Source organism: Budorcas taxicolor, chromosome 3 (assembly GCF_023091745.1).
Source record: "Budorcas taxicolor isolate Tak-1 chromosome 3, Takin1.1, whole genome shotgun sequence".
NCBI classification, from domain to species: Eukaryota; Metazoa; Chordata; class Mammalia; order Artiodactyla; family Bovidae; genus Budorcas; species Budorcas taxicolor.
The window spans coordinates 106,456,482-106,468,416 of record NC_068912.1 but is presented as its reverse complement, the minus strand read 5'-3'; the positions used below and the strand labels follow the sequence as shown (position 1 = coordinate 106,468,416).

General features: G+C 57.1%; 1 protein-coding gene across 1 annotated transcript in view; it reads right to left on the bottom strand.

Annotated features, from left to right (window-relative positions):
• Window positions 1-3,364: 3,364 nt before the first annotated feature.
• LOC128045056 (bone morphogenetic protein 8B-like) overlaps window positions 3,365-11,935 on the bottom strand; it is a 30,513-nt gene continuing 21,942 nt past the window's right edge. The window contains exons 4-7 of the mRNA XM_052637514.1: window positions 8,816-9,016; window positions 8,006-8,085; window positions 7,379-7,489; window positions 3,365-3,514 (exon numbers count right to left, since the gene is read on the bottom strand). Of these exons, the coding sequence (XP_052493474.1) occupies window positions 3,365-3,514; window positions 7,379-7,489; window positions 8,006-8,085; window positions 8,816-9,016 (542 nt within the window). The remainder of the gene's footprint in view (window positions 3,515-7,378; window positions 7,490-8,005; window positions 8,086-8,815; window positions 9,017-11,935) is intronic.

Here is an 11,935-nt window from a genome sequence, read left to right as displayed (position 1 = left end):
CAGTACCAAGGTCAGGAAGATGCCCTGGAAAGGGGAATGCAACTCACCCCAGTATTCTTAGGGGCTTCTTTGGTGGCTCAACTGGTAAAGAATCCACGTGCAGTGCAGAATACCTGGGTTCAATTCCTGGGTCAGGAAGATTTCCTGGAGAAGGGAATGGCAGCCCACTCCAGTATTCTGGCCTGGAGAATCCCACGGACAGAGAAGCCTGGTGGGCTACCGTCCATGGGGTTGCAGAGAGTTGAATACAATTGACTTTCACCAGTTTTTAGGTATTTATATGCCAGAATGGTACTAAATGTTTGTGTACACAGATGATCTTTTTAATAGCTTGGAAGGAGAGAGCCACTATCCTGCTCTACAGAGGAAGAATACCCAGGATTCAAGTCCATGTGGCTTTATAAATCTGTGCTCTTGTTCTGCCTGCTGCCCCTTTTCCTATTTCTTAGGAAATTTTCCAGAACATGTTACTAGCCTGCCTTCATTTGAAACAGTGAGCCTGGCCTGATGACGTGCTCCTGAGGCCAGGATTGCACTGCAGACAGCAAAACTTGTGTGCTTCTCCTTTAGCTTTTTTCCCCCACATCCTCCTCAACTGTCAGCTGTCAGTGACTTCTCATTGCTCTCAGGGGGTCTGAACAGACCACCTTTATTTATCCTTCTAGTCTGGCCAGGTAAACAAGCCAGGCGCTGAGCAAGAGAAAGAGAAATGGTGGCATCTCTCCTGCCACTGCACTGCTTGGCTGAGCAAAGATAACTCTCGGGATAAAATACATGGGCCTTGTGTTCATTCACTACTGTTCCACCACTCAGGCTTTTTCCTATTTGATTTCACTTAGTGACCGGATGGCAGAAGTCGCTGGATGTCTGACAACTACGTACATAAACAATAACACTGTTTTTCAGTTGTTTTGGGTGAAAAAGCAAGACTGTAGCTCTATTCCTGCTAAGCACTGCTTGGTTGGGAGGTGAGGTGTACTCAGTATCTACCAACCTTTGGGTAACCAGATAGACATTCCTGGTGTACCCCTAACTAAGCCAATCACTGTCTGGGCCTAAAAATACCAAATTAAAAATCAGTTGTCAATTCTTCCATTTTAAAGGTAGTCATTGATAAGAGTTTCTTTGGTAATTTGTAGCTAGTGAACTAACATGTTTTGACTTTACTAATGTGCAATAAAAAATGAAAATTATCAAAAATTTTCAAATGTATCAAAATAATTGGCTAACTTAAGGTTTACACTTATTTTTCCCTGGTGGCTCAGATGGTAAAAAAATCCACCTGCAATGCAGGAGACCTAGGTTCTGTCCCCGGGTCAGAAGATTCCCTGGAGAAGGGAATGGCAGCCCACTCCAGTATCCTTGCCTGGGAGAATCCCATGGACAGAGGACCTGACGGGCTGCAGCCGTGGGGTCACAAGAGCTGAACACGACTGAACAAGTAAGCACATGCACAAGAGACAGTCTTCGCTGTTGGGAAGAGAAAACTTAGGTTAAGTCCTAGAATAAAAAATAGGGTCCACATTATGTGCCAGCTCGGATTCATGATGGCCACCTGAGCTCCACGTTCAGGGTTACCAGGCTGCCTCTGGGCTCAGTGTGAGAAAGCTTGGCAGACGCAGTTTCCCAGGCTGAAGGCCCTTGGCAGATCAAAAAGCTTCATATTACAGATGGGAAATGAGGCCCAGAGGAGGAAGTCAACAGAGTCACATCCCTAACATGTAGGCCAGAGCATAGATCCTTACACTGTTGGGGAGCTCACCGCCTTCCTGTGTCCATGGAGAGCGGCTCTTCTGTGCACTGGCTCCCAGAGCCCTTCCCAGGTCCAGGTGGAGGGGCTGCTGTTCCGCAGCCCAGCCCCCTCCTCCACCCCTGCTGTGCTCCTGGAGCCCCTCAGGGCACAGAGTGAACTCCAGGGGTGTCATCCTGGGCTGTGCCCATGGGTTGGGGCGGGCCCAGGGTGTGTTTTTAATGGTATTTTGGGGTTTGGACAGCTGGGTTCTGTCTCCTCCACCAGGTAAATTACAGGCTTACCAAATCAGAAATCAAATAAACACTCCAGCTGCCGGTGGCCACTCCAAGGAGAACAGTGGTTTCTGGGAACCTCCCCACCCAGCTCGGCCTAATTGCCACCTGTGACTTCCCTGGAATGGGGGCCTTTTCTTTGGCTCACAGGCTCCAAGAAACAGGACGGGACTCCAGAGCACACAGGGTGATGCAGACTTGGGTGACCAGTCTGTTTTTGACAACTTGTGGACACAGGCAGGTGCTGACCAGCCCTACCCTTCGCCCCACGCCTGGCCACAGGCCACCCAGTGTCCCTGGGTGCAGTGAACTGCTCCTTAGCAGGAGAAGACGGACAGTTTTCACTCTACATGCCAACTCTAATCTGTTGGTGGTGGCCACTTCAGTTTGGTGCTGATCACTTTGAAATTCTCTCCAGAGTTGAACGAAAAAATGCCAGGGTTGATTATTGATAACTGCTGTGCAGAAAGTTAAGAAAAACTTTGTCACCCTTGCTGGGGGCATTATCATTCTGGGCCACCTGATGTATCCACCATACTGGGCTCAGTGAAAAGGTAATCTGTTCACAGAGCTGAACTTCTGATGGTTCAACACAGTGACTGATAGATGGGGTCAATAAAGCCCCCAAGATTTTTTTTTCACCAAAGTGTCCATGCAAGGCACGTCTTCCCCTGACAGCAGAGACAGATCAAGGCAGGAAGACAGGGAAGGTAATTGACACTGACCTTGGCCCTAAATCATGCTATTCATTCAGCTCTTTCTGGAGGTGACCCACATGCCTCCTTGTGGCCAACAGTTTGGTCATTCAGACCCACAAATATAGAAAACAGGATGACTCCACACTCTGAGTGCCCAGAAATGCCCAGTTTTGCACCCGGGAGGGTCAGACAACTGGAGATGGACCAGGACCTGTCTGCACATCCCCAAACCCAGTCCTGGATGGTGAAGGGCCTGAGGTGGCCATCCTGGGCTCCAGGTGCCTCAGTTCACTCCACATAGCCCACAGCTGGGCCAGCAATGGACAAGAGTGGGTCCTCAGACAGGACTCTGTGTCAACCCCAAAGAACAGTCATCCTGAGCCTCTGGGGAGGGAGCTGGGGTAGAACCCTGCTGGATGACTGAGACCAAGATGCAGGGTTCCACCAACATCAGGCATGCGATGGGGCAGAGGGCCTGGGGAGCACCAGCCCCTGGCAGGATGTGGGCAGGGGAGGGGGCCCTCGCTGCCACCCTGCCTGAGCTGGGACGGCGCTGGGAGGGTCTCTGCCTGAGCTGTGACGGCGTTGGGGGGTCTCCGGGCCCCCGCCGCCGCGGAGGGCTGGCCGGTGGAGGCGGGGCCTCAGTGGCAGCCGCAGGCGCGGACCACCATGTTGCGGTGCTTGCGCAGGATGACGTTGTTGCTGCTGTCGTAGTAGAGCACGGAGGTGGCGCTCAGCTTGGTGGGCGCGCAGCACGCCTTGGGGACCGCGTCCGGCTTCAGCAGGTGCACCTGGCGGGGAGGGGGCGGCGGGCAGAGGTGTGAGAACCTCGGGCTCCTCCCGGGACCCCCGTTCCAGCGCCCAGCTCCTGCCGCCTGGGGCTCCGCCGCTGGCCCCTTCCCAGCTCCATCTCCTCCCCGCCCCCGCCCCCCGCAGCCCGGCCGGGCAGGCGCTGGCCTGAACTCTGCCCCGGCCCCGCCCCCTTGATGCCCGCCCTGCCCACTGCCCTCAGGCCCAGACTGAGCACCAGGGGCTCCTGCCACAGCCCCGCCCCTTAGATGGGAGGGCCCTGACCCTGCGGGTCCCCCGCACCTGTGCAAGCGCCGGCCTGGCGCCGCTGCGACACTGCCTCCCCTTCCCCACCCTCTCTGCCCCTCTTTCGTCCCTGATCGCTTCTGTAACATCCCGCATCGTGTCTTGGCCGCATGAGCTGTTTCTGGTCCATCCATCCACCCGTCCAGGTTGGGAGCCGGTGAAGGTCCCTGTTACACCTCTTAATGCTCAGACATCCAGGCTCACCCTTGGGGTGTCCAACACCAATGTTTCTCAAAGCACCTCCACCCCTGTAACAACTTCCAGGCAGGGATTGTTCTGGGCGGATGACCGCTGGGGACACAGGGGCCAAGTCACCTGCACAAGGCTGGGACCCGACTCGGGGAGGGGGCCGGGAGTCCCTGCTACCCTCCTGCAAACAGCTCTACCCCTAAAAACAGCCCATCTGAGGAAGCTACTGCAGCCTCCACACAAATATTTATGCAGAGACTCAGGCAGAATGAGCTGCAGTTCCTACGGGACTCTTCATCAGGGCACCACAGGGATGGGCCCTGAAGGCACCCCCAGTCAGTCCGGGCCTGAGAGTAAAGGGAACCTGCTGCCATCCACGGGACCTCCCAGCCCTCACCGAGGCCAATGAGCAGGACCAGGATGAAGCTGTCTGATGAAGGGGGTGGGTTGTGGGGGGGGGGGGGGGGTGTCTGTCCAGCAGCTTGGCCTGGGATCCCCAGAGCCCAGCCTTGTCCTGGGAGCCCCAGCTTGGAGCCAGCCTGCTGCCAGGACCGTCAGGCAGGCACCAGGCTGCTTTGGGGCCCAGAGCCTCTCTGAGGCCCCAGGGGGAGCCGAGGCCTCTGTGGGGATGTCTGGCCAGACTGGGCTGTGGGAGCACTGCTCCCCAACTTCCCAGCGTCCACCTGTGGTGGCTGAGCTCCACTTTCATAGGCCCACATGAAAGAAACCAGGCGACACTGCCCTCCTGTGCCAGCCGGCCATGGGGCTCTAAGTGGCTGGAAACCTGGGAGGGCCTTTCCTGGGTTGGGACCATCAAGAGAGGAGTCAGCACCACAGGGGCGCAGCTGTTCTGAAAGTCCATCCTGGACCAGGCTTCACCACGTGATAGACAGAGAGGACGGTCTTTGCCCTATCTGCACCAAAAAGACTGACTGAAACCTAATTTGCCTTTCCATTCAATTCACTTTAGAATCATGTGGGAGACCAAATCAGAGGCTCTGTAACTTATTGGCGATGCATCGCTGGGGAATAGTCCTGCATCTGAGGGCCTCCGTTTTCTTCTCTGCCAAATGGGTATAATGGTATTTTCCTCCCTTCCGACACAAATGTAATTTCACATGCCTTGTGCCAACCCTACCCAGATTAAGAATACAAAAGTGTCCCAGACATGGTCCCTGCTCACATCCTCAGCAGGGGAGGAGGGGAGACGGGGGAACATTCCAGGAAACACCCAGGACCCCCAAGAGCAGCACAACATACAGCAGCGTCCTCGCTCTGGGGGCATGAGCGCTGGAGACCGACGCTGGCTGGGAAGGACCCAGAGACAAGGCAGCAGGCCGAGCAGGAGCTGGCCTGGCCCGGGGCAGATGAGGAGGCCCCAGGCAAAGGCAGGGAGGCGAGGGCACTGGGACGTGGGCTGGGGGACGCTGGGGAGGTGGGTAGGCCAGTGAGGGGCCCCGAGTCACAGGCCGAAGGCTCAGACTTCTCCCCAGGGATAAGGGATGCCACGGGGAGGTTCCTGGCCCAGAAGGAGGTGGTCACATTTGTGCTTTAGTGCGACCCTCGCTGCTGCATGGGGAATGTGGGGGGTGAGGCTGGAGGGACCCACTTCCTGCTCTTTGGCCCAGGACTCCCCAACCACCATCTCACCCCCTCTCTTCCACGCAGGCTCCTCTTCCTCCGCAGGCCTCTCCCACTTCCACTGTCCCCCTAGAAAATCTCTTCTGTTCTCACAACTCGGAGACTCCAGACTTGCACCCACTGCCCCCCCAACCTCTCACGTAGGGTCCTGCAGGGCCTCACACAGGTGGGGATGGAAGCAGAACTGCTGATTCCCTCCAATCCTTTCTTCAACCCAGCACCTTCGCTGCCCCTCCTCGTCCTGGGGGAGGGTCTCACCTGGAGGCCTGGGCTCCTGCCCTCTGCCTCCACAGTCCACGTCTCACCCCACCAGGTGCCTGGTCCTCCTGCTGGGACCACAGCAGCTCCTCACTCCTCCCTGCCTCCTCCACCCTCGACCCCACGGTCTGTCCTCCTCCTGCAGCTGCCAGAGATGCTTCCAGAGAGTGCCCAGATCAGGCCCTGCTTCTCTGAAATCTACGCCAGCTCCTCAGTTTACTTGGGATTAAATCTACCACCTGCTGAGCCTGTGGAAGAGGCCCTGCCCCCCTCAACATCACCTCCGTCCTCCTCCCCTCCAAGCCACGGTCCTTGAGCCCACTCAGCTCACCCCAGTCTTCCCCTCCTCAGGGGACCCACGGTGTTGGCTGTGCTCTCTTCTCGTGTTCACTGACAGCCTCCCCAGAGGGCAGCCACTGCCTTGACAGCACCGAGCACAGAGCTAGCGCTCCCTTCTGCTGACTGACAGCGTGGGGGCTGAGGGGCGGGGCTGCTGCAGAGCCAGGGGACCAGTCCCGGGAGGGGCAGCGCTGTCATCACCCTGTGCCCCCCTCACAGGGCAGAGAGAAGCCCACACACGGCTCACCACCCCGAGATTCTGCAAGGGAGGTGGCTCCTGGGGGAGGGGGTGTCCAGCAAACCCCACATGACCACTGGGAAAGGAAGCATTACCGGGGGTCCAGGCTGCTTTATTAACTCACTCTCATTCTGGCAACACCTTGAACAGCCTCTAACTAGAGTGCCCAGGTCAACGTTCTAGAAATAAGCCTCAGCACACACACAAAAACCACTGCAAACACTTAGCAATAAACAGCCTCAACCATGTTCCTACTAGAAACTTCCGGCATTTAAAGTTACCCCAGGGCATCAGAAGCCCTAAGATCTATAGAAACACAAAGAGCAAGAGGGACCCAGAAGAAAAAGCAACAGGAGAGGACCGGGAGGGGAAGCTGAAACCAGAAGGGCACAGGGCACGCCGTGACTCTCGGGCAGGAAGAGAGGACAGAACCTCCACGTGTGTAACTCAGCCCAACCCCCAGGGTGTGTGTCCCACAGGAGGCCAAACTCGGCAGTGAACGCACATGTGTGACCTGGGGCACGGGTAGTCACGTGGGATGCCCACCGGTCATGAACGTGCTGTGCCTCGACCACCAGCAGGCAGGCCCACCCCATGGATGTGAATGTCCCCCATGTGCACGTGGAGTGCACACGTGTGTATGTGTGCACACCAGTCAACAAGAGCCTGCTGCACGCTGTTCAGGTGCATGGGACGCAGGGTCTCCATACAGAGTGGCCACACAGGGACCCGTCTCTGTAGGGCTGTGGGATTCCACTGCACGTGCAGGCAGGAAGGTTTCCACGTGAAGAAGGCTCCCTGACACAGCAGTCCACTGTCACCTCCTGCCTGCACGGCCCCCTCCCCAGGGCGAACCCCTCCCCCAGGTGTCCGGGCAGAAGGGCGCGGTACTGACCAGGGACTGCAGGATGGCGTGGTTGGTGGCGTTCATGCAGGAGTCCAGCGGGAAGGAGCACTCCCCTTCACAGTAATAGGCTGAGTAGCCTTGGGGGGCGATGACCCAGTCCTGGGGGGTAGTGGGAGAAGGTGAGTCCCATCCACATGCCCTCCCAGCCCTTCATCCAGCACCTGTCACAGCACGACTCAGGGCTCCCCCTCCCTCCCGCAGCCTCAGGACACCTCCCGCAGCCTCAGGACACCTCCCGGGGTAGAGTGCCCTCACTCCCAGGTCAGACATGCACCGTAGTCCCTCAGTGGACTGAGCTGGACACGAGCTCCGTCCCCTCCACGCGCCATCAGTGCGCAGCTGTGTCCTCCCCCGCCGCCCCCGGTCACAGCCCCGCCAGAGGCACTGCCCACCCTGGCCTCAGCTTTCCTGCTGCAGCTCGGACATTTTATGGCTGAGGACTCAGTCTCCATATTCATGGTTTTACACAACAGCACTTCTCCCTTTAGAGAACTTGGAAAACACAGAGGAAAATAAAGATAATCAAAGTTCTCCATGGGTTTACCTCCCCTGGGACACACTTGCGGTCTCCAGGTGGGGAAGGTCGTTTAGGAAAGGAGGAGAGTCGGGACTCACCAGCCAGCCCAGGTCCTGGAAGCTCACGTACAGCTCGTGCCGACGGCACACCTGCTGGCCGTGGGAGCCGTGGACGTCATCTGCAGGGACACGAGAGGGGCAAGGGCTTTGCTGAGCTGCTGTTCCCAGGGCGGGGGACGCCATGACGCGCACATTTGTTGAATAATAAGTGGTGGGAAACTAACCCACTTGGTCTCCTAAAGCCCATGTCTGCAGTTCTGCTGGTGCCATGACCCAGTTCAAGAACTTTCGATGGCTCCCGCTGGTTGCAGTCACCCCACACTCAGTCCAGCCTCCCCTGACTTTCAGCCTGTGGGGTCCTGATAATCCAGGAAAAGCCCCGGGGGCCCTTGGCCATCCAGCAGCCTTTTCCCCAGAGTCACCCCGACCTCCCCCGCCTCTCCTGCCATGCCCATTCCACAGGACAAGTGCTCCCACTGAGGTCAAGCAAAGGCTGGTTCCCGTGAAGGAAAGGGCCCCTGGTGGCCTTGATCCTGCGGGGCTCGGCCTGGTGGGGTGACCTTCACACAAACGCCTGGACCCTGCAGGGGGCCCGGGGCAGCACCGAGAGCCGCAGGGGCCCCTGGTTCTGACAGAGACCAGGGAGAGGCCTGCTGAGCCCCCGAGGGCAGAGAAGGGACTTTGGGGCAGCGGGGGCAGCAAGGGTGGATGCTCAGAGCCCTGAAGACTGTGGGGCGGTCGCTCCACAGGGGACAGGGCAGAGGGTGTCAGGAAAGGTGGCGGGGTGACCGTGGGCCTGACCGCACTGAGGCCAGAGGGGCTCCGTCCCCACTCCGTCCCCAGGCTCACCGAAGATCCCTGGCAGTCTGTTCGGGGGCGGCAGCTCGTTGGTCCTTTTCGGTGGCCTCCTCTTCAGGGGCCTCGCTGCCCGCGGGGCTCGGGCGGGGCCCGGGCCGGGGCTCGCCCTGAAAAAGGTGACCACGAAAGGCTGTTTGGAGCGCGGAGCCTGTCGCCCCAGCAGACCGGCCAGGCCAGGATCCACGCTGCGCCCTGAGATGGAGAGAGCAGAGAGGGGTCACTCGAGGGCGGGCGCTACGCGGGGACACAGTGGGCACCTCTCTGGGCCGGCCAGGAGCTCGAGGCTGAGGCCTCGGGGACCCACTGGGCCTGGGTTTCTTCCTCTGAAGACGCGAGTCCCCAGTCCAGCCCCAGCCCCTCAACCTCCCCACCTCAGCCTGGCTCCTGCCTGGGCAGGCAGTTCTATGGGGTGAGGGAGGGGCCTTGCCAGCACAGGGCGAGGATTAGTGATGTTTGAGGGCACGCAGGTGGACAATGTTCAGTCCATTCACGTGACAATCTCAGCCAGTCTTCACGGTGACCCTGGACCGTGAAGCTCTGTTTCACCGAGAAACAGAGCTGTTCAGTGACGGCCCAGAGCCCCACTGCCGGGGATCTCAGAACCAGGGTCAAACCTCCATCGTGGGGCTCTAGCTCCCACCCCATCCTTTCTAGGGATCAGTGTAGGATTTACAACCCCTGGCTGGGAGGTGACCCGGACTTAGTGCTTGCTCTGCTGACATCACCCAAGAGCAGGCTGTTCACATCCCCTCAAGTCCCCGAAGGAGACCCCAGGCTCAGCAGGCAGAGACATTACCCCCAAGTCCCAGAGTCGGGTTCAAACACAAGCATCTAATCCCAGAGCCCAAGTTCTTGTCCTCTTATGTTCTTAGCCACCAGGTTTGTGGTTTAAAAAGGAAGAAAGAGAAAAGGCTGCGGGCAGAGACACAACTGGGGCTTTAGCCTCAAAGCAGTGATGCTTGTAAAAGTGGAGTTTCACCCGCATCCGCTTAAAGCCTGAGGATGCAGAAACACGCTGATTATCCCTGGAAAAGTCAACTCCACCAATAAAACTATCTTCCTGTACCTCTTTGTATTCCCAGTGACCTCTCGTTTTTTAATTGTCAAAGTGATATAAAAACAACTGTAAAGAAACTTCGGAAAAATATAAAACCCCTTCCGCACTACAATACACCATTTTCATTCTTTCTAGGCTTTCGTTTTTCATGTTAATTTAAATTGTGAGCATAGAGCTGCAACTGCTGAAGCCTGTGTGCCTAGAGCCTGTGCTCTGAGACAAGAGAAGCCGCCGCAGTGAGACACTCAGGCACCACAACAAAGAGCAGCTGCACTAGCCGCGACCAGAGGAAGCCCACGCACAGCAACAAAGATCCACACGACCAAAACAAAATAATTTTTTTAAAAATTCCCGCATAACAAAGAAATCTATAGTTTTTCCCCCAATTTTTCTACCTAAACATTTTCTCGGTTCTTAAGTCTCAACTACAAACATTTCAAATAGATAAAATTCCTCTGAGTAGATCTGAAAATGTTTAGATGCTAGCTCATCTTTTAAGACATTTAGCTTACATCCTGGCTGTCATCATAAAGATGAGAATATCTTTTCCTTTTCCATAAAGGGAAAATGTCATTTCCTTTCCTGATGGGACTTTCTCAGACTAAACAACAGGGATGTGACTACAAGCTCACTGTCACATTTCTTAAAACAGGTGGAGCATCCCATTTCCAAGTACATTTCACCCCAGTGTTGCAACACTGATGCACAGGCATGTACACACATGCACATAAATGTATGTGTACACACAAACACACATAGGCATGTTGATATGAAGCAAGTGTACACATTAGTGGGTCGGTCTCATGATCTACACTGCACACGACATGTCAAGGACATTGCCTGCCCCACACACAGCTCGCCTCAAAGGTCAGCCCTTACACGGCTGTGCTTTATGCCCAAGTCCAGGGGCCAGAGTTGACAACAACCAACTGACCAGAGACTAACCTTTGACCTATGACATCACCTGCCACTATATGCACTGGGCTCATCATCAGAGCTGCCACTCAGGAATGACCTTGCTGAGACAGGAGCTGACACTGAAGGGGCCCACGGAGAAGCCATTCGGGGAGTTTGGGTCACGACAAGTGAGGGTCACAGGAAGAGCCGGCCCGTGAGGAGGCGAAGCCACAAGACACACAGCAGCTCCTCCCCAGAGGGAAAGGTCCTGAGGGCACCAGGAGGTGGCTATGGAGCGATTTGGGCAGATGGACAGCTCTCAGCCATGTGGCACTGGAGTGGATCTCCCCAGTGGACACCTGAGACAACCTCGGCCCAGTCACCCTCCAGGCCTGTGTGTGCAGCGCCCTGTCCTGAGTCCCTGGAGAGCCCTGTCCATAGATGGGCCAGGGAGACCTTGGGTGACCCCAGGCTGGGACCACTGTAGGCTTTTCTTTGTGCAACTGTCTGGTATTGGGGTCTCCTGGGCGCAGAGAGGTTGGGTCACAGGGCAGGCCTGGACTGTCCAGGTGGTGGCGCCCAGGCTGCCTGGCTCTGGCAGGACCCTTACTAGAAAGCAGAGCGGGAACTCCAGGAGCCTCTGGGGCCCAGAGTCCCCGCTCTAGACCTGAGCTGTGAGGGTGCCGGCAGGCATGCCGTCCCTTTGCAGGGGACGAGGATGTGTGGCCACGCCTGGAGATGAGGGCCACACTGTGGCCTTCCCTCCCCCACTGCAGGCCTGGATGAAGATGCTGCTCTTCTGGGCCAGGCGGGCCTCCCCCCATGTTTGGATCCTCCCCATCAGGGCCTGGATGTCATGGTAGCTCCCCTGCCCATCCCATCCCTAGGGACTCATCCCTCTCCCCCTGGGCCAGGCCAAGGTCACTCTCATCCCTCCCCAAGGCCTCTTTCTGCCCTGGGTGCCACCTGAGCCTCCCTGCAGCCCCTGCCCACTCTCAGCCTGCTGCCATGGATGGCACCCTCGTGCTGCGTGTTGAAGGGCAGTCCGGGTGCCTGGGGGCCTGGGAGGGAAGCCAGCTGTGACCGAGCACCTTTGTCCCGCGGGTTGTTTCCTCACCAGGAGAACTAGGAACTCAGAGCTTCTCCTTCTTCCTACT